Consider the following 21,760-nt stretch of genomic DNA (forward strand, 5'->3'; position numbering starts at 1 on the left):
GATTTGCCTGCCTTGGCCTCCCAAAGTGCTGGGATTACAAGTGTGAGGCATTGCACCCGGCCTTAAATTGTATTTTTTATTTTTTTTTGTAGAGACGGGCTCTCGCTGTGTTGCCCAGGCTGGTCTTGAACTCCTGACCTCAAGTAATCTTCCCACCTCGGTCTCCAAAAGGGCTGGGATTACAGGGGTGAGCCACTGCACCCCACCTTCCCTCTACCTCTTGATGGTTTCCTTCTGCTATGAATGTGCATGTCCAGTTGTCTGCTTCTTAGAACAGATATTTACCTTCCTCATTCATCAGCCATTGGAGGACTGGGACCACTCAGATTATTGATCCGGCCCATTCTTCCGGGAGAGTTTCCTGGTGGCTGTCTTCCATCATCATAACCGGAATCAGATGAGTTTCCGTAGCCTTTTTTTCCCCCCACATCTTTGCTGAAGCAGAGTTTTGAAAAACAAAACCACAGACTAAGCTATTCCCCAGAAGAAATCTGTAATCAAAGATAAGGTCTGCCAGGCACAGTGGCGCTCACGCGTTCTGGAGGCCAAGGTGGGTGGATCACCTGAGGTCAGGAGTTCTAGACCTGCCAGGCCAACATGGTAAAACCTCGTCTCTACTAAAAATACAAAAATTAGCTGGTTGTGGTGGCGCATACCTGTAATCTCAGCTACCTGGGAGGCTGAGGCAAGAGAATTGCTTGAACCTGGGAAGTGGAGGTTGCAGTGAGCCAAGATTGCACCACTGCACTCCAGCCTGGGTGACAGACAGAGCAAGACTGCGTCGCAAAAATATACATAAATAAAATAAAAAGTAAAATAAAAATACAAAAGTTGGTTGGGTGCGGTGACTCAGGCCTGCAATCCCAGCACTTCGGGAGGCTGAGGCGGGCAAATCATGAGATCAGAAGTTCAAGACCATCCTGGCTAACACGGTGAAACCCTGTCTCTACTAAACATACAAAAAATTAGCTGTGCGTGGTGACACGCACCTGTAGTCCCAGCTACTTGGGAGGCTAAGGCAGGAGAATCACTTGAACCTGGGAGGTGGAGATTGCAGTGAGCCGAGATCGTGCCACTGCACTCCAGCCTGGGTCACAGAGCAAGACTCCATCTCAGAAAAAAAAAAAAAAAAAAATAGCATGGTGGTGGGCAGCTATAATCCCAGCTACTTGGGAGGCTGAGGCAGAATTTCTCGAACCTGGGAGGTTGCAGTGAGCCGAGCCAAGATCACACCTCTGCACTCCAGCCTGGGCAACAGAGCAAGACTTTGTCTAAAAAAAAAAAAAAAGAAGGCCGGGCGCGGTGGCTCAAGCCTGTAATCCCAGCACTGTGGGAGGCCGAGACGGGCGGATCACGAGGTCAGGAGATCGAGACCATCCTGGCTAACATGGTGAAACCCTGTCTCTACTAAAAAATACAAAAAACTAGCCGGGTGAGGTGGTGGGCGCCTGTAGTCCCAGCTACTCGGGAGGCTGAGGCAGGAGAATGGCGTAAACCCGGGAGGCGGAGCTTGCAGTGAGCTGAGATCCGGCCACTGCGCTCCAGCCTGGGCGACAGAGTGAGACTCCGTCTCAAAAAAAAAAAAAAAAAAAAAAAGAAAAGAAAAAGAAAAAAAAAAATCTAAATAGGCCGGGAGCAGTGACTCATGTCTGGAATCCCAGCCCAGCCCTTTGGGAGGCCAAGGTGGGTGGATCGCTTGAGGTGAGGAGTTCGAGACCAGGCTGGCCAACATGGTGTAACTCTGTCTCTACTAAAAACACAAAAATTAGCTGGGCCTGGTGGCATACGCCTGTAATCCCAGCTACTTGGGAGGCTGAGGCAGGAGAATCACTTAAACCTAGGAGGCAGGGGTTGTGGCAAGCCAAGATCGTGTCACTGCACTCTAGCCAGGGTGACAGAGCGAGACTCTGTCTCAAAAAAATAAAAAAGAAATTCAGCAAGTGAAGAGTTCAGCAATTCAAATATTAAGGTGAGTGTAAAGGAACGCCCAGGATGTGGCCCAGGATGGAGTAGGGGGATATTATTTTAGCAGAAAGCTCAGGCCACAAGACAGGAGGAGCCAGCCTTGTTGGGGATGAAGAGAAGAGCATTACAGGCTGAGGGAAATGCAAGGCGGTTGCACGGGACACCCTGGGATGGCTTCTGCCCTCGGTAGGCAGCCTCTGGTCTGAGGCCATTCTTTGGCCTGCCTGAGACTGCCTGGCACCCGGGAGGAAGCCCTGCCCTTCCTGGAGATAGAAGCAAAGGTCTGGGGAATCTCTGCTTCCGTTTTCCCTGAGAAAAAGCTTAAAGGAGCAGAGGACTGGTAGGTGCCTCCTCCCTCTGCCAGCCTGCCCCCCACCAAGGCCATCCCACTCCCATCTCAAAAAGGCTCGGACCCTGATCAAGGAGTTATCCCCCTTGTCCCAGCACCTCCAGTTGGCCCAGTCTCCAAAACGGATGTCAAATTCAGCCCTTTCTCCAAGCACACTGCCCAGTCCAGGCCCCATTATTCATCTGGACTACAACAGTCACCACCTCTCCCATTTCCTAGTTGCAGCTCTTGAAGCCTCAACTGGGCCCCTGTGAACACTTGAGTCAGGGCAAGGTCCTTCCTCCGCTCACAACCCTCCATAGCTCCCACCTCACTGGGCATAAAAACCAAAGTCCTGGCCGGGCATGGTGGCTCAAGTCTGTTATCCCAGCACTTTGGGAGGCCAAGGTGGGTGGATCACCAGAGGTCAGGAGCTAGAGACCAACCTGGCGAAACCCCATCTCTACTAAAAATACAAAAATTAGGCATGGTGACGCACCCCTGTAGCCCCAGCTAGTCGGTAGGCTGAGGAGGGAGAATCACTTGAACCTGAGAGGCAGAGGTTGCAGTGAGCCGAGATCACGCCACTGCACTCCAGCCCAGGTGACAGAATGAGACTGGGGTTCAGAAACAGACAAAACAACAAAGTCCTCCCCAGGTGACAGGCACTTTCACTTATCTGCCCTGTCATCTCCCTGCCTGCTCCTCTCCTCCAGTCTCTTCCTTTGCTAAGCCTGCTCCAGCCACGCTTGTCTCCTGGATGTTCCTTTTTTTTTTTTTTTTTTTTTTTTTTTGAGGCAGAGTCTCACTCTGTCACCCAGGCTGGAGTGCAGTGCATGGATCTTGGCTCACTGCAACCTCCGCCTGCCGGGTTCAAGAGATTCTCCTGCCTCAGCCTCCCAAGTAGGTGGAATTACAGGGGTGCACCACCACACTCGGCTAATTTTTGTATTTTGTGTAAAGACGGGGTCTCCCTATGTTGCCCAGGCTGGTCTTGAACTCCTGGGCTCAAGGGATCCTCCCATCTCGGCCTCCCAAAAGGCTGGGATCACAGACGGGAGCCACCGCGCCCAGCTGGATTTTTGTCTGACTCTGTTCATTCTTGCGTCCCCAGTACCTGAAAGGATGCCAAGCACACAGTAGGCGCTTAATAAACATTGAGCCACATGTTGAGAAAAGAACGGCGCCATTGTGGCTGCAAGTGGGACTTGGACCGCGCGGGGGAGCTCGCCGCCCGCGCACCTCGGGCTGGGGCGCGAGTTCGTAGAACCCGCCCGAGGAAGAACCCGTGGCGCAGGATTTTCCCAGGCCGTCTGAGGACCAGGGACGTCCCCAGTCCCACTCTGTGACTTTGCTCAGGCCGTTCCGGGGCGGGAATTCAGTACCCCTCAGCCCCCCAAGAAAAAAATATCCCCGTGGAAATTCCTTGGGAATGACCGAGGCGGGGAAAATATGCGTCCCTGGATGGCCAGTGACTCGCAGCCCCCTTCCCCGATAGGAAGGGCCTGCGCGTCCCGGGCCCCTTCGCTTCCCTTTCTGCTGCGCGACCTCCCTGGCCCCTCTGAGATCTCCACGGCGACGCCGCGCGCGCCCCACAACAGGAAAGCCTTAGGCGGCGCGGCTCGGCGCTTGGAGACTTCAGAGTCCCCAGCCTCGACGTGGTGGATGTCGAGTCTTGGGGTCACACGCACAGGCGGTGGCCAAGCAAACACCCACTCATATTTAATGCACGCGCCTGGGTTGCGGGAGCCTCGCGCGGAGGGCAGGGGTTCGAGCACCCCCTCTCCCTGCCTCACCTCGGAGCCTGAGGGCTGCCTTGTTTCCCAGCTGCAGGAAGGGGTTCGAGCGCCCCTTCTCCCTGCCTCGCCTCGGCGCCTGGGGGCTGCTGCCTCAGTTTCCCAGCGACAGGCAGGGGTTTCGAGCGCCCCCCTCTCCTCCCTCGTCAAGATCCAAGCTAGCCGCCTCAGTTTCCCCGCGGAGCCTGGGACGCCAGCGGAAGGGCTTGGCGCGTGGGGATCACGCAGCTTCCTTCCTTTTTCTGGGAGCTGTAAAGACGCTCCCGCGGCCAAGGCCGAAAGGGGAAGCGAGGAGGCCGCGGGGGTGTGAGTGCCCACGGGTGTAGAGAGAGGACACCGATTTCCCCGGACGTGTTGAGACCGCGCATCGTTACTCCCACGGTTCGCGTTAGCCGGGAGTTGCCTGGCTCTGCTCTGGCCGCTTCTTGAGAAATGCCCGTGTCAGCTGGGTGGGGACGTGACCCTAGGGGGAGGGGCACCCCTCAGTGGAGGGAGCCCGGGGAAGATTCCTGGTCCCCCACCCAGGCAAGGGGCTCATCCACTCGATTAAAGAGGCCTGCGTAAACTGGAGAGAGAGGACTTGAGTTCGGATCCCTTCGCAGCCTGGAGTCTCAGTTTACTGCTTTGTGAAATGGACACAGTAACAGTCCCCACTCTCCGGGGTAGTTGGCAGTATTTAACAGTACTTAATAAACCGCTTAGCGCGGTGTAGACCGTGATTCAAGCTTAGCCTGGCGGGGGAACGGGAGGCCTGTGGACCGGGAGCAGCCCCTGGGGTCATCGCCCCGCCACCGCCGCCCGATTGCTTTAGCTCGGAAATTCCGGAGCTGCAGCGGCCAAAGAGGGAGGACGACCCTGCTCGGCCCTGGCACCCTCTCAGTCCGGAAATACAGCAGCATTTGTTCCGGAGGGGAAGGCGCGAGGTTTCCGGGAAAGCAGCACCGCCCCTTAGCCCCCAGGTGGCTAGCGCTATAAAGGACCGCGCGCCCCACTGCGTCCCACTCGACGCTGAGCTCCTCTGCTACTCAGAGCTGCAACCTCGGCCTCGCTATGGCTCCCAGCGGCCCCCAGCCCGCGCTGCCCACACTCGTGGTCCTGCTCGGGGCTCTGCTCCTAGGTGAGTCAGGAGTGGGGATTGCCATCGGGCCAGCTCCGCAAAACTCCCGGAGGACCGGTTCCCAGGTCAGGTCATGCATACTTAGGTAGCTGTTTATGGGAAGGCAGGCTAGAGACAGCGATTGAAAGGCAACAGTCAGTGGGTTCGAATCCAGACCCTGCATCACCTCCACGTGTGGCCTCGGGCTATACATTGCAGCTTTGAAAAAGGGGGTTGGAGATGGAGGGGAGGGGCAGACCTCATTTTGTTGCCCAGGCCGGTCTTGAACTCCTGGGCTCTAGGGTGAGCCACCGCCTTGCTTGGCTAGATTGGGTCTCTTAAACTTCAGTTTCTCAGCTGTAAAACGGGAAACGTCATAGCAGCCACCTGGCAGGGTATCTTGGCCCAGCACAGCACCTGGCCCCAGGACTCAATCATGATGGTTTGGGAACTTGGCTGTGTGCCAACCCAACAAGGCTTAAGGGACCCCCACCCACTTCAAGATGTATATTCTGTTCCTCATCCTCTCTGCCCCTGGGGAAGTCCAGGGCTGCTTCTACTCAGGGGAATTCCAGAGCTGACTTATCCGTGGCCCAAGGCTGAGAAGTGGGAGGCGCCAGCACACCCTCCCCCAGCTCCAGCCTAGCTAGGGCAGAGGGAAGGGGTCAGAGGATCTTTCAAGGTGGTGTAAGTTTGGGGAACCAGGAAGGTGAGAGATTGACAGCTTGGTTAACAGCTCAACAAAGCCTCAGATCCAGGCCAGCGTGGTGGTTCATGCCTGTAATCCTGACATTTTAGGAGGCCCAGACGGGTGAATCACTTAAGGTCAGGAGTTGGAGACCAGCCTGGCCAACGTGGCAAAAGCCGGTCTCTACTAAAAATACAAAAATTAGCTGGCATGGCAGTGGGCACCCGTGATCCCAGCTACTCGGGAAGCTGAGGCAGGAAAATCCCTTAAACCCAGGAGGCGGAGGTTGCAGTGAGCTGAGATGGTGCCACTGCACTCCAGCCTGGGAGACATAGAGAGATTTGGTCTCAAAAAACAAAGCGTTCTGATCCAGACTCAGACTCAGATCGCACTGCTTTCTAACTGAGTAACCATTTCCCTTTATGAAATGGGAATGGTCCCAGAATCTTCCTTGGAAAATATATGGAGTCAATGTTCTCACACCCCTATCCAAGATAGAACAAATCCTAGACAAGAATCTTTGAAGTGGGGCAGTGCTGGGCTCAGACATTTTTTCCCACCTTTGGAGGCAGCAGAATCTGAGGGACCTAATCCAAATAGGCCCACCCTGCCGCCTGCTCTCCCTCCATCCCTCCATCCATCCATCCCTCCCTCCCTCCCTTCCTTCTTTCCTTCCTTCCTTCCTTTTTTTGAAACAGAGTCTCACTCTGTCGCCTAGGCTGGAGTGCAGTGGCGCGGTCTGGGCTCACTGCAACCTCTACCTCTCAGGTTCAAGCGATTCTTCTGCCTCAGCCTCCCTGAGTAGCTGGGACTACAGGCGTGTGCCACCACGCCCGGCTAAACACTGTGTTAGCCAGGATGGTCTTGATCTCCTGACCTCATGATCTGCCCACCTCAGCCTCCCAAAGTGCTGGGATTACATGCATGAGCCACAGTGCCCACCCTGTAAGCCCTTTCTTCCTTCCTTCCTTCCTTTCTTTCTTTCTTTCTTTCTCTTTCTCTCTTTCTTTTCTCCTTTTTTTTCAGATGGAGTCTTGCTCATCCCGCAGGCTGGAGTGCAGTGGCACTATCTCGGCTCACTGCAAGCTCTGCCTCCTGGGTTCACGCCATTCTCCTGTCTCAGCCTCCGGAGTAGCTGGGACTACAGGCGCCCGCCACCACGCCCGGCTAATTTTTTTGTATTTTTAGCAGAGACAGGGTTTCACGGTGTTAGCCAGGATGGCCTTGATCTCCTGACCTCGTGATCCGCCCGCCTCGGCCTCCCAAAGTGCTGGGATTACAGGTGTGAGCCACCACTCCCGGCAGCCCCTTTCTTACCTACCCTTACCTGCAAGGTAGCCAGTTGCTACCTGCCCTGTGCTGAGTTACTTGTATTAGCAAGGAACAGGGTGGCTATACTCACACACCTTACAGATGGGGAAATTGAGGCCCAAAGAGGGGGAAGCTACGTGTCTCAGGGAGTGAGGAGCCAGTCTGATTCCTGGAGGGCTGACTCTCTCCACCTTACTTCTTGGGAGGGAGGAGGGCACCAACTTCACGTTAAAATCTGGTTGGACACAGTGACTCACACCTGTAATCCTGGCATTTTGGGAGGCTTAGGTTGGAGGATCGCTTGAGGCGAAGAGTTTGAGATCAGCCTTAGCAACATAGGGAGACCCCATGTCTACAAAAATGTTTTTCAAATATTAGCCAGGTATGGTGGTGTCCTGTAGTCCCAGCTACTTGGGAGGCTGAGGTGGGAGGATCACTTGAGCCCAGGAGTTCAAGGTTACAGTGAGCTATGATTGTACCACTGTATTCCAGGCTGGGTGACAGAGGGAGACCTGTTAAAAAAACAAAAAAACCGATGGCTAAAATCCTCCTATGGCTCCCTATTGCCCTAAGTATAAAGAACACATGTGGCCGGGCACGGTGTCTCACACCTTGTAATCCCAGCACTTTGGGAGGCTGAGGTGGGCAGATCACTTGAGGCCAGGAGTTTGAAAGCAGCCTGGCCAACGTGGCGAAACCCCGTCTCTACTAAAAATACAAAAATTAGCCAGGTGTGGTGGTGCTTGCCTTAGTGCCAGATACTCTGGAGGCTGAGGCAGGAGAATCACTTGAACCTGGGAGGCGGAGGTTGCAGTGAGCTGATATCGCGCCACTGCACTCCAGTCTGAGTGACAAAGCGAGACTCCATCTCAAAAATAATAATAATAATAAATACCAGCACACATCTTTAGCATGGCCTTCAGTGCCCATGGGATCTTCCTTAATTGATCTCCCGCTCTTCATCCTTGCTCACTTAGCTCCAGCCACCCTGCCCGAGGACCTCTGTACTTGCCTGGAACTTACTTCCCTTTTCTCTGGACAGCCAGCCCTTTCTCATCATTTCGATCTCTGCTGAAATATTACCCTGTCACCAAGGCACTGTCTATTCTATCACCCTGTTTTGTTTTTGTCAAAGCTCATATTAACATCAGTTATTAATTATCTTGTTTGCTCATAATTTTTTTTTTTTTTTTGAGACAGAGCCTCGTTCTGTTGCTCAGTCTGGAGTACAGTGGCACAATCTTGGCTCACTGTAACCTCCGCCTCCCGGGTTCAAGTGATTCTTGTGCCTCAGCCTCCCAAATAGCTGGGACTACAGGCACATCCCACCATGACCGGCTAATTTTTGTATTTTTAGTGGAGACGAGGTTTCGCCATGTTGGCCAGGCTGATCTCAAATTCCTGACCTCAAGTGATCTGCCCACCTTGGCTCCCAAAGTGCTGGGATTACAGGCGTGAGCCACCATGCCTGGCCTGCTCATGAATTTTCTCTTTAACTTCCACATCGAAGGCAAAGTATTGTCTTGTTGAGGCTGTGCCTCCAGCACCCGGCGCAGGCTGGGCGCACATTCCCATTGATGAACCTGATTTGTAATGCCTGTCACCTCTTACCTCGTTTCTTCTAGGACCTAGCAATGCCCAGACATCTGTGTTCCCCCCAGAAGTCATCCTGCCCCGGGGAGGCTCCGTGAAAGTGAATTGCAGTGCCTCCTGTGACCAGCCCATCTTGTTGGGCATGGAGACTCCGTTGCCTAAAAAGGAGATACTCCCAGGTGGAAACAACTGGAAGATGTATGAACTGAGCAATGTGCAGGAGGATAGTCAACCAATGTGCTATTCAAACTGCCCTGATGGGCAGTCATCAGCTAAAACCTTCCTCACCGTGTACTGTGAGTAACTGAGCCCGGAGGGCTGGACTAGGCAGACTGGAGTGGGAGAGACGTAGAGGGGCACCTGCAGTGGCCTGGGGGAATCTTTGTTACTTGCTGGTAGGGTCAAGGGGGGCTCCTTGAAGGGCAGGTGGGGACATCCTTAGAAAGTCCCTTTAGGCCAGGCACGGTGGCTCATGCCTGTAATCCCAGCACTTTGGGAGGCTGAGGTGGGTGGATCACGAGGTCAGGAGATCGAGACCATCCTGGCTAACACGGTGAAACCCCATCTCTACAAAACAAAAATACAAAAAAACTAGCCGGGCAAAGCGGCGGGCGCCTATAGTCCCAGCTACTCAGGAGGCTGAGGCAGGAGAATGGCGTGAACCAGGGAGGCGGAGCTTGCAGTGAGCCAAGATCCGGCCACTGCACTCCAGCCTGGACGACAGAGCAAGACTCTGTCTCAAAAAAAAAAAACCAAAAAACCAAAAAAACAAAAAAATCAGCCAGGCATGGTGGAGTGTGCCTATAGTCCATCCCCGGGAGGCTGAAGCAGGAGAATCACTTGAACCCAGGAGGCGGAGGTTGCAGTGAGCTGAGATCATGCCACTGCACTCTAGCCAGCCTGGGTGACAGAGTGAGACTGTGTCTCAAAAAAAAAAAAAAAATTAGCTAGGCATGGTGGCATAAATCTGTAATCCCAGGTACTCCTGAGGCTGAGGTGGGAGGATCACCTGAGCCCAGGGAGATGGAGGCTGCAGTGAGCTATGATCATGCCACTGCACTCCAGCATGGAAGACAGAGTGAGACCCTGTCTCAAAAACAAAAACAAAAAAACAGCAAAAAAAAAAAAAAAAAAAACCCAGTCCTGGAAAGAGGTCTATAGGTGTCCCTACCTACAAGGGAAGTGGTGGGAGTTATGGCACTATTCACCGCCACTTTGTACAAAGGGCAAATGGGAAAGGCTAGAGAGAGAAAGCATGGCTTGGCCATACCACAGAATAGCATGCGACCGTGTAGAAGAATCAGGAAGTTCCTGTGAACCGAAAAAGAATAAGCTCTGGGGTGTATTGTAAAGTCAAAATGAAAGAAGGTGGCTGGGCGCAGTGGCTTATGCCTGTAATCCCAGCACTCTGGGAGGCTGAGATGGGCGGATCACCTGAGGTCAGTAGTTCGAGACCAGCCTGACCAACATGGAGAAACCCCGTCTCTACTAAAAATACAAAAAAAAAAATTAGCCAGGCATGGTGGCACATACTTGTAATCCCAGCTACTTGGGAGACTGAGGCAGGAGAATCTCTTGAACCTGGGAGGCAGAGGTTGCGGTGAGCCGAGATTGCGCCATTGCACTCCAGCTTGGGCAAGAAGAGTGAAACTCTGTCTCAAAAAAAAAAAAGAAAAGAAACGAAAGAAGGTATGTTGAATATGAATGGCATGCCACCCTCACATTAGGGAGTGGCAAAGGGGCAGTTTCGGGGTGGCTGTATTTATGTATAAAATAGTCCTAAAAGGAAGTGGGAGAAATGACAATATTAGTTGGCTATGAGAAGACAGGCTGCGAGGCTGTGGGAGAGGATTTGGGTGTGAAGAATTCATTTTTTTTTTTTTTTGAGACAGAGTTTCACTCTTGTTGCCCATGCTGGAGTGCAATGGCACGATCTCTGCTCACTGCAACCCCTGCCTCCCGAGTTTAAGTGATTCTCCTGCCTCAGCCTCCCAAGTAGCTGGGATTATAGGCACGAGCCACCACGCCTGGCAAATTTTGTAATTTTAGTAGAGACAGGGTTTCTCCATGTTGGTCAGGCTGGTCTTGAACCCCAACCTCAGGTGATCCACCCGCCTCGGCCTCCCAAAGTGCTGGGATTACAACGTGAGCCACTGCGCCCGATCGAGAATTCTTTTTTGTTGTTGTTGTCTTTTTGAGACGGAGTCTTGCAGTGTCCCCAGCCTGGAGTGCAATGACGTGATCCCGGCTCACTGCAACCTCTCCCTCCTGGGTTCAAGCGATTCTCCTGCCTCAGCCTCCCAAGTAGCTGGAATTACAGGCGCCCACCACCACGCCTGGCTAATTTTTGTATTTTTAGTAGAGACGGAGTTTCATCATGTTGGCCAGGCTGGTCTCGATCTCCTGACCTTGTGATCTGCCTGCCTCGGCCTCCCAAAGGCTGGGATTACAGGCATTAGCCACCGCACCCAGCTGAGAATTCTCTTTGCGTTCTTCCTACTTTGGGGACTTTGAATGGTGGGAATTAGTTACCAAGGCCAAAATAAGGAATTCAAATGAAAACAAAACAAGGGCCGGGCGCGGTGGCTCAAGCCTGTAATCTCAGCACTTTGGGAGGCCGAGACGGGCGGATCACGAGGTCAGGAGATCGACACCATCCTGGCTAACACGGTGAAACCCCGTCTCTACTAAAAAATACAAAAAACTAGCCGGGCGTGGTGACGGGCGCCTGTAGTCCCAGCTACTCAGGAGGCTGAGGCAGGAGAATGGTGTGAACCCGGGAGGCGGAGCTTGCAGTGACCTGAGATCCGGCCACTGCACTCCAGCCTGGGCAACAGAGTGAGACTCCGTCTCAAAAAAAAAAAAAAATCAAAGAAGAAAAAACAGAAGAGCACTGGGCAGGCCAGGCACAGTGGCTCTATATGCCTATAATCCCAGCAATTTAGGAGGCCGAAGTAGGAGGATTGCTTGGAGGCCAGGAGTTGGACACCAGCCTGGGCAACACAGCAAGACCCCATAGCTACAAAAAATAAAAAACCTAGCCAAGCGTGGGTGGCATACTTGTAGTCCCAGATACTCAGGAGGCTGAGGTGGGAGGATCGCCTGAGCCCGGGATGTCCAGGCTGCAGTGAGCCGTGATGACACCACTGCACTCCAGCCTGGGTGACTGAGAGAGACCCTGTCTCTAAAAAATAAAAACTGGCCAAGTGGCTTTGGGATTAGCCTTGGGTTCTAGTCCTAGCAAGGCCTTTAACAGTGTGGGGGACATGGCTTCTGTGTTTACTTTGCAATCAGGTGAGACCTCCTCTGATGGGTAAAATGACACGGTGAGGGACAAAGGACATTCTCCTATCATTGTGTCAGGACAAGGAAGCCTCTGGGTAAATGATCAGCTTTGCTCCTGATTTGGAGGGTGGGTGAGCAGATGCTGACCTTCCCAGGTGAGGGAAGTCCCTGAACATTCCAAGCAGCTTCTGAAACCCCCAGGGAAACCTCTTTGAAGGTCTTTTCTGCATCTCTGATAAGTTGTTTTTTTGTTTTTGTTTTTGTTTTTATTTGAGACAGAGTCTTGCTATGTTGCCCAGGCTGGATCACTGCAACCTCCATCTCCCAGGTTCAAGCAATTCTCCTGCCTCATCCTCTCTAGTAGCTGGGATTACAGGCACCCGCCACCATGCCTGGCTAATTTTTGTATTTTTAGTAGAGACAGGGTTTCACCAAGTTGACCAGACTGGTCTCGAATTCCAGATCTCTGGTGATCCACCCGCCTCAGCCTCCCAAAGTGCTGGGATTACAGTCTTGAGCCACCGCTCCTGCCTCTGCCTGATAGCTGAGAGCGTAGAATTCCAGGTTTGAGACCTGGCTCTGCCACATTTCTCCCTCTATGACTGTCGGTGCCCCACTTTGCCTGAGTTTTTACCTCTGTGAAATGGAGCAGATGGCTGGCACAGGTAGCAAAGGAGTAAAAGGTGTGTGGGAGGGTGTTACCTGAGAGAGACTGTAGCTTAGTCTCGCACCACCCCTGGTGTAAACATAAAGAAGCCTCCCTGGATGGCTCAATCTTCTCCAAATAGGTTAGAGGTGTAATTCTTAGAGGAGGTGACCACTAGCTGGGCTTTGAAGGATGTGTAGGAGTTCATAAAGACAGGCATTCTGGGCAGGGGGAATAGCCTGGGCAAAAGTTTGGAGCAGGGAGGAATCTTGATGGGGGCAGGAGGAGGAGGAGGTAGGTTAGGTTAGTGTGGGCCAGGTGCAGTGGCTCACACCTGTAATCCCAGTGCTTTGGGAGGCCAAAGCAAGAGGATTGATTGAGCCCAGGAGTTCGAGACCAGTCTGGGCAACATAGTGAGACCCTGTCTCTAAGAAAAAATTAAAAAATTGGCAGCGTACAGTGGCATATGCTTGGACTCTCAACTACTCTGGAGGCTCAAGTGAGAGGATCATTTGAGCCCAGGTATTTTTTTGTTTTTGTTTTTTTGAGATGGATTCTCTCTCTGTGGCCCAGGCTGGAGTGCAGTGGTGCCATCTTGGCTCACTGCAGCCTCCGCCTCCTGGGTTCAACCGATTCTCCTGCCTCAGCCTCCCGAGTTGCTGGGATTACAGGTGCCCACCATCATGCCCAGCTAATTTTTTTGTATTTTTAGTAGAGATAGGGTTTTACCATGTTAGCCAGGCTAGTCTTGAACGCCTGACCTCAAGTGATCCTCCTGCCTCGGCTTCCCAAAGTGCTGGGATTACAGATGTGAGTCACTGAGCCTGGTCAAGCCCAGGAATGTGAGGTTACAGTCAGCTATGATTACACCACTGCATTCCAGCCGGGATGACAGAGAGAGACCCTACCCCTAAAAAAAAAAAAGTTGATTGATGGGAGGAGGGGTGAGGTTGGCAGTGCCTTGAATGCCAGGTGGAGGAGCTGGGACTTCCCTTCTCGGGGTGATAGGGAGTCTTGGAGGGTTTGTGAGCAGGCCAGGGATTAGATAGCTGAAGGCTGGATTTACCGGAAGCCAAACAGCAGTTGGCTATGGTCCTTGTCCACGCGGCCCATGTTGTGGGCAGTGACCGTATCCAAGAAGGGAAGGACAGACAAGTATTTGAATACTTCAGTGACCAGGATTTGGTAAAGGACTGAAGGTCAGAGTCAGGAGAGGTGAGAGCAGGAGAGACTCCCTCCCCTCTGCACCAGGCAGCTGAGCTGGGTTTCCTCTAGGGGCTGAGGTTTGAGGGTACCTGAAGTTCTGTAAGAGTCTGTAGGAGGTGGTAAGAAAGAAGAGCTGGAAGTCAGAGTTTTCTTGACCATATATATATATATTTTTTAACAGCTTAACAGCTTTCTGTTTTATTTTTAGACACAGGGTCTCACTTTGTCACCCAGGCTGGAGTACAGTGGTACAATCATAGCTGACTGCAGCCTCCAACTCCCAGGTTCAAGAAATTCTCCTCCCACCCTTAGCCTCCTGAGTAGCTGGGACTACAGGTGTGGGCCGCCAGAAAGCCCAGCTTGTTTTTTTTTTTTTTTTTTTTTGGTGTTTGTTTTGAGACGGAGTTTCACTCTTGTTGCCCAGGCTGGAGTGCAATGGCACGATCTTGGCTCACCACAACCTCTGCCCCCCAGGTTCAAGCAATTCTCCTGCCTCAGCCTCCTGAGTAGCTGGGATTACAGGCGTGCGCCACCACGCAAGGCTAACTTTGTGGTTTTAGTAGAGATGGTGTTTCTCCATTTTGGTCAGGCTGGTCTCGAACTCCCGAACTCAGGTGATCCACCCACCTCGGCCTCCCAAAGTGTTGGGATTACAGGCATGAGCCACTGTGTGGCCCCTTTTTTTTTTTTTTTTTTTTGAGATGGAGTCTCCCTCTGTCACCCAGGCTGGAGTACAGTGGCACGATCTCAGCTCACTGCAAGCTCCGCCTCTCGGCTTCACACTATTCTCCTGTCTCAGCCTCCCGAGTAGCTGGGACTACAGGCGCCCACCACCACGCCCAGCTAATTTTTTGTATTTTTAGTAGAGATGGGGTTTCACCGTGTTAGCCAAGGTGGTCTTGATCTCCTGACCTCGTGATCCGCCCGCCTCAGCCTCCCAAAGAGTTGGGATTACAGATGTGAGCCACCACGCCTGGCCTGGCCAGACTGGTCTTGAACTCCTGACTTCAGGTGATCCATCCGCTCCAGCCTCCCAAAGTGCTGGGATTACAGGCATGAGCCACCGCGCCCGGCTGAAGCACAGCTTATTTTTTATTTTTTATTTTTTTTGAGAAATGAGGTCTCGCAATGTTGCCCAAGCTAGCCTTGAACTCCTGGCCTCAAATGATCCCGCCTTGGCCTCCCAAAGTACTGGAATTACAGGTGTGAGCCACCATGCTCCAGCCTTGCTTTCTTGAGATATGATTTAGAATACCATGAAATTCATCGCTTAGATGGGGTTTCACTATGTTGGTCAGTCTGGTCTCGAACTCCTGGCCTCGTGATCCACCCGCCTTGGCCTCCCAAAATTCTGGGATTAAAGGCATGAGCCACCGCGCCCTGCCAACCTGTTTATTTTTTATTTTTCTTTGAGATGGGGGTCTCCCTATGTTGCCCAGGCTTGTCTTAAACTCCTGGCCTCAAGTGAGCCTCTTGCTTTGGCCTCACAAAGTGCTAGGATTACGGCCTGAGCCATCACACCTGGCTAACAGGTTTTTTGTTTTGTTTTGTTTTGTTTTGTTTTGTTTTGTTTTGTTTTAAAGAATGTCTAGACCAGGTGTATTTGCTCTCACCTGTAATCCCAGCACTTTGGGAGGCCAGGGTGGGCAGATCATTTGAGGTCAGGAATTGGAGACCAGCCTGGGCAACATGCTGAAACCACATTTCTACTAAAAATACAAAAATTAGCTGGGTGTGGTGGCGCATGCCTGTTATCCCAGCTACTCAGGAGGCTGAGGCAGGAGAATCGCTTGAACCCAGGAGGCAGAGGTTGCAGTGAGCCAAGATTGCGCTATCGCCCTCCAGCCTGGGCGACAGAAGGAGACTCAGTTTAAAAAATTAATTAATTGGTTAAAAATAAAAATACAAAAATTAACCAGGTATGGTGATATGTGCCTGTAATCTGAGCTACTCAGGAGGCTGAAGCAGGAGAATCGCCTGAACCCCAGAGGCGGAGGTTGCAGTGAGTCGAGATCGAGCTACTGTTTGCCCAGTCTAGTGCATTGGGCTGCTGGATTTATTTGACCAGACACCTAGCAATTGACTTTGAAGTTCTTTTCCACTTTTCACTCTAAGATGCTGCTGTCATGAATAAGGAATTTTTGATCCCCTTCACAAACACTCAGGTCCCTTTTACCAGCTTTCACTTGACATTCCTATCTGCTTAGGTGTCTGGGAGTGTTTGGGGGAGATACCGAAGAGGTGGGGCTCCCAGGCAGGTGCGGTTTGTCTGTTAGGCAGGCAGCAAGGTCCAGTTCACCAGACACCCCCACCTCTGTTTTCCTGCAGGGACTCCAGAACGGGTGGAACTGGCACCCCTTCCCCCTTGGCAGCCGGTGGGCAAGAACCTTACCCTACGCTGCCAGGTGGAGGGTGGGGCACCCCGGGCCAACCTCACTGTGGTGCTGCTCCGTGGGGAGAAGGAGCTGAGCCGGCAGTCAGCGGTGGGGGAGCCCGCCGAGGTCACAACCACAGTGCCCGTGGGCAGAGATGACCACGGAGCCAATTTCTCGTGCCGCACTGAACTGGACCTGCGGCCCTATGTGCTGAAGCTGTTTGAGAACACCTCAGCTCCTCACCAGCTCCAAACCTTTGGTAAGGATTGAAGAAGCCAGCAGGGAGAGGGTGGAGGTGGGGTATCCTGCAATGGGGTGCCTGTGGCCGCAGGATCTTTTGAGACGGGTGTGGCCCCGGCTAAGGGATGCGTGTGTTCTAGGCTGCTGAGTCACCCTGGAAGAGGATCTCACAGGAGGGGGAATGAAATGCCCCAGAGAAGGGTTTCAGGATGTCCATCCCCATCTGCTCACACCTTCCTTCTCTCCCTAGACCTGCCAGCGACTCCCCCACAACTTGTCAGCCCCCAGGTCCTAGAGGTGGACACGCAGGGGACCGTGGTCTGTTCCCTGGACGGGCTGTTCCCAGTCTCAGAGGCTCAGGTCTACCTGGCACTGGGGGACCAGAAGTTGAATCCCACAATCACCTATGGCGACAACTCCCTCTCGGCCAAGGCCTCAGTCAAGGTGACCGCAGAGGAGGAGGGCACCCAGCAGCTGTTGTGTGCAGTAATGCTGGGGACCCAGACCCAGGAGACACGGCAGACAGTGACCATATACAGTAAGAAGAGGCAGGGGTGGAGCGGGGCTTCTCGGGGGTGTGACCTGAATCCGGGACGGGGCTCACTGTGTGCTCATCCCAGGCTTTCCGGCACCCAACGTGAATCTGACCAAGCCAGAGGTCTCAGAAGGGACCGAGGTGATAGTGGAGTGTGAAGCCCACCCTAGAGCCAAGGTGATGCTGAATGGGGTTCCAGCCCAGCCACCGGGCCCGAGGGCCCAGTTCCTGCTGAAAGCCACCCCAGAGGACAACGGGCGCAGCTTCTCCTGCTCTGCAACCCTGGAGGTAGCCGGCCAGCTTGTACACAAGAACCAGACCCGGGAGCTCCGTGTCCTGTGTGAGTGGGGCTTCTGGTCAATGACCCCTATCCCCCAAAGCCCAATCCCTGAAGTCCCATCAGGTCTTGCCCTCCAAGTCCTGCCCCTACCCACCTCCATGGCATCTTGTTGTGTTTTTCCAGATGGACCCCGACTGGACGAGAAGGATTGTCCGGGAAACTGGACGTGGCCAGAAAATTCCCAGCAGACTCCAATGTGCCAGGCTTGGGGGAACCCCTTGCCCCAGCTCAAGTGTCTAAAGGATGGCACTTTCCCACTGCCCATTGGGCAATCAGTGACTGTCACTCGGGATCTTGAGGGCACCTACCTCTGTCAGGCCAGGAGCACTCGAGGGGAGGTCACCCGCGAGGTGACCGTGAATGTGCTCTGTGAGTGAGCCGGCGTGCACAGCTGGGTGGGGGAAGGGGCCATGAACCCGATGCAATCCTCACCCCCCATTGTATCCTCCCCACAGCCCCCCGGTATGAGGTGGTCATCATCCCTGTGGTAGCAGCCGCAGTCATCCTGGGTACTGCAGGCGTCGCCACCTACCTCTACAACCGCCAGCGGAAGATCAGGAAATACAGACTACAACAGGCTCAAAACGGCACCCCCATGAAACCAAACACGCAAGCCACGCCTCCCTGAACCTATCCCAGGACAGGGCCTCTTCCTCGGCCCTCCCATATCGGTGGCAGTGGTGCCACACTGAACAGAGTAGAAGATGTATGCCATGCAGCTACACCCACTGGCCCTGGGATGCCAGAGGACAGGGCATTGTCCTCAGTCAGATGCAGACAACATTTGGGGCCATGGTACCTGCACACCTAAAACACTAGGCCACGCATCTGATCTGTAGTCACATGACTAAGCCAAGAGGAAGGAGCAAGACTCGAGACCTGATTGATGGATGTCAAAGTCTAGCCTGACGAGAGGGGAAGTGGTGGGGGAGACATACCCCCACCATGAGGACATACAGCCGGGAAATGCTGAAACTTGCTGCCTGCTGGGTATGCTGAGACCCCACAGACTTACGGAAGAAGTGGCCCTCCACAGACATGTGTAGCATCAAAACACAAAGGCCCACGCTTCCTGAAGGATGCCAGCTTGGGCACTGCTGTCTACTGACCCCAACCCTTGATGATATGTATTTATTCATTTGTTATTTTACCAGCTATTTATTGAGTGTCTTTTATGTAGGCTAAATGAACATAGGTCTCTGGCCTCACGGAGCTCCCAGTCCTAATCACATTCAAGGTCACCAGGTACAGTTGTACAGGTTGTACACTGCAGGAGGGTGCCTGGTGAAAAGATCAAATGGGGCTGGGACTTCTCATTGGCCAACCTGCCTTTCCCCAGAAGGAGTGATTTTTCTATCCGCACAAAAGCACTGTATAGACTAGTAGTGGTTACAGGTTCAGGGATTACCCAGTGAGGCCTTATTCCTCCCTTCCCCCCAGAACTGACACCTTTGTTAGCCAACTCCCCACCCACATACATTTCTGCCAGTGTTCACAATGACACTCAGTGGTCATTCCTGGACATGAGTGCCCAGGGACTATGCCCAACCTATGCCTTGTCCTCTTGTCCTGTTTGCATTTCACTGGGAGCTTGCACTCTGCAGCTCCAGTTTCCTGCAGTGATCAGGGTCCTGCAAGCAGTGGGGAAGGGGGCCAAGGTATTGGAGGACTCCCTTCCAGCTTTGGAAGCCTCATGCGTGTGTGTGTGTGTATGTGTGTGTAGACAAGGTCTCCCTGTCACCCAGGCTGGAGTGCAGTGGTGCAATCATGGTTCACTGCAGCCTTGACCTCCTGGGCTCAAGTGATCCTCCCATCTCAGCCTCCTGAGTAGCTGGGACCATAGGCTTACACCACCACACAAGGCAAATTTGATTTTTTTTTTTTTTTTTTTAAGAGACAGGGTCTTGCAACATTGCCCAGACTTCCTTTGTGTTAATAAAGCTTTCTTATCTGCCTCAGCCTTGTGTGAGTTGAGGGGAGGTGTCATATCCAGCTGGAGTCCTTTCTAAGCAGCCACAGCCAGATCCTCCCACTTCCTCTCCCAAGAAAACATTGTGGGTTAATGGCCATACCCTGAGGTTCTGGTCCAAATCTGGGACGATTCTATGACCTTCTGGTCTCTAGTGAAAACTAAAGACTCCTCTCCAGAAAAAAAATTTGGTTTTCAATGAGGCCTGGAATCTCATTCTTGACCGAGGGAGGGCAATTTTTGCAGGACTCCCCGGCCCTCCGTTGGGGCCTCCCCTCTCTCTCTAGGGTGGAGTCGAGGAGGCGGGGCTGCGGGCCTTCTTATCTCTAGAGCCGGCCCTGGCTCTCTGGCACGGGGCCCCTTAGTCTGGGCTTTTTGCCATGGGGTCGCTGTTCCCCCTGTCGCTGCTGCTTTTTTTGGCGGCCGCCTACCCGGGAGTTGGGTGTGCGCTGGGACGCCGGATTAAGCGGGCGCAAGGCCCCAAGGGTAGCCCTCTCGCGCCCTCGGGGACCTCAGTGCCCTTCTGGGTGCGCATGAACCCGGAGTTTGTGGCTGTGCCGCCGGGGAGGTCAGTGTGGCTCAATTGCAGCAACAGCTGTCCCCAGCCGCAGAATTCCAGCCTCCGCACTCGGCTGCGGCAGGGCAAGACGCTCAGAGGGCCGGGTTGGGTGTATTACCAGCTGCTCGACGTGAGGGCCTGGAGCTCCCACGCGCACTGCCTCGTCACCTGCGCAGGAAAAACACGCTGGGCCACCACCAGGATCACCGCCTACAGTGAGGGACAGGGGCTCGGTCCCGGCTGGGGTGAGGGGAGGGGGCTGGAAGAGGTGGGGGGAGGGTAGTTGACAGTCGGCTCTTTAGGGAGCGACCGCGGCCCTCACGCAGAGGCTCCCCCTTGCCTTAGAACCGCCCCACAGCGTGATTTTGGAGCCTCCGGTCTTAAAGGGCAGGCAATACACTTTGCGCTGCCACGTGACGCACGTGTTCCCGGTGGGCTACTTGGTGGTGACCCTGAGGCTTGGCGGCCGGGTCATCTATTCCGAAAGCCTGGAGCGCTACACCCACCAGGATCTGGCCAACGTGACCTTGACCTACGAGTTTCCTGCTGGACCCCGCGACTTCTGGCAGCCCGTGATCTGCCACACGCGCCTCAATCTCGAAGGCCTGGTGGTCCGCAACAGCTCGGCACCCGTTACACTGATGCTCGGTGAGGCACCCCTGTAACCCTGGGGACTAGGAGGAAGGGGGCAGAGAGAGTTATGACCCCGAGAGGGCGCACAGACCAAGCGTGAGCTCCACGCAGGTCGACAGACCTCCCTGTGTTCCGTTCCTAATTCTCACCTCCTGCTCCCAGCTTGGAGCCCCGCGCCCACAGCTTTGGCCTCCGTTTCCATCGCTGCCCTTGTGGGAATCCTCCTCGCTGTGGGCTCTGTGTACCTGTGCAAGTGCCTACCTATGAAATCCCAGGCATAAAGGGGGATGTTCTATGCCGGCTGAGCAAGGCAAAAGAGGAATATGGAACCATTTGGGGAATCGGCCAGACATGGTGGCTGACGCCTGCAATCCCAGCACTTTGGGAGGCTGAGGCAGGAGAATCGCTTGAGCCCAGGAGTTCGAGACCAGCCTGGACAACATAGTGAGACCCCGTCTACGCAAAAAATACAAAAATTAGCCGGGTGTGGCGGCCCGCACCTGTGGTCCCAGCTACCCGGGAGGCTAAGTTGGGAGGATCGCTTGAGCCCTGAAAGTCGAGGTTGCAGTGAGCCTTGATGGTGCCACTGCACTCCAGCCTGGGGTACAGAGCAAGACCCTATCTCCAAAAATAAAATAAAAATAAAAATAAATATTGGCGGGGGGACCCTCCAGAATCAATAAAGACTTCCTTAACCAGCCTCTGTCCTGTGACCTAGGGGTCCACATTACTGCCATTCTTCGGAGGAACTTTTTTTTTTTTTTTTTTTGCGATCACTTTCTCCAAGTACCTTGTCTCCCTGAGGGCACCTGAGGTTTCCTCACTCAGGGCCCACCTGGGGTCCCGAAGCCCCAGACTTTGTGTATCCCCAGCAGGTGTCACAGAAACCTCCCCTTCTGCTGGCATCATCGAGTGGGATCAGCGCGGGCCCGGGAGGGCCACAGGCAGGGGCAGGGTGGGGTTCATGGTATGGCTTTCCTGATTGGCGCCGCCGCCACCACGCGGCAGCTCTGATTGGATGTTAAGTTTCCTATCCTAGCCCCACCTTCAGACCCTGTGCTTTCCTGGAGGCCAAACAACTGTGGAGCGATAATTCATCTCCAAAATAACTTACCATGCTGGGGTGAGACCACGAATGGTGGGGAGGGGAGGGTCCCGTGGACATATTGAGGGACATGGATACGCAGAAGAGGTA

At 53.6% G+C, this 21,760-nt stretch overlaps 2 protein-coding genes across 2 annotated transcripts; both read left to right on the plus strand.

The window, feature by feature from the left end:
* Positions 1–4,331: 4,331 nt before the first annotated feature.
* On the plus strand, positions 4,332–19,359 carry ICAM1 (intercellular adhesion molecule 1). The gene is made up of 7 exons (XM_025368396.1): positions 4,332–5,206; positions 8,810–9,073; positions 16,243–16,548; positions 16,780–17,067; positions 17,150–17,404; positions 17,528–17,773; positions 17,860–19,359. Exons 1-7 carry the CDS (start codon positions 5,140–5,142, stop codon positions 18,030–18,032), a joined length of 1,599 nt encoding a protein of 532 aa, XP_025224181.1. The 5' UTR covers positions 4,332–5,139; the 3' UTR covers positions 18,033–19,359.
* Positions 19,360–19,707: 348 nt separating this feature from the next.
* Positions 19,708–21,327, plus strand: ICAM4 (intercellular adhesion molecule 4 (Landsteiner-Wiener blood group)). The gene is made up of 3 exons (XM_025368401.1): positions 19,708–20,147; positions 20,278–20,580; positions 20,728–21,327. The coding sequence occupies exons 1-3, from the start codon at positions 19,754–19,756 to the stop codon at positions 20,844–20,846; spliced, it is 816 nt and encodes a 271-aa protein (XP_025224186.1). The 5' UTR covers positions 19,708–19,753; the 3' UTR covers positions 20,847–21,327.
* The last annotated feature ends 433 nt before the right edge of the window (positions 21,328–21,760 follow it).

This window comes from Theropithecus gelada, chromosome 19, assembly GCF_003255815.1.
Source record: "Theropithecus gelada isolate Dixy chromosome 19, Tgel_1.0, whole genome shotgun sequence".
NCBI lineage: Eukaryota > Metazoa > Chordata > Mammalia > Primates > Cercopithecidae > Theropithecus > Theropithecus gelada.

Coding starts and splice junctions, on each gene's coding strand:
- ICAM1 (XM_025368396.1), top strand. CDS start 5,140: ATGGCTCCCAGCGGCCCCCAGCCCGCGCTGCCCACACTCGTGGTCCTG. Junction 9,074..16,242: donor AACCTTCCTCACCGTGTACT/GTGAGTAACTGA, acceptor GTTTTCCTGCAG/GGACTCCAGAACGGGTGGAA. Junction 17,774..17,859: donor GGTGACCGTGAATGTGCTCT/GTGAGTGAGCCG, acceptor TCCTCCCCACAG/CCCCCCGGTATGAGGTGGTC.
- ICAM4 (XM_025368401.1), top strand. CDS start 19,754: ATGGGGTCGCTGTTCCCCCTGTCGCTGCTGCTTTTTTTGGCGGCCGCC. Junction 20,148..20,277: donor CACCAGGATCACCGCCTACA/GTGAGGGACAGG, acceptor CCCTTGCCTTAG/AACCGCCCCACAGCGTGATT. Junction 20,581..20,727: donor ACCCGTTACACTGATGCTCG/GTGAGGCACCCC, acceptor TCCTGCTCCCAG/CTTGGAGCCCCGCGCCCACA.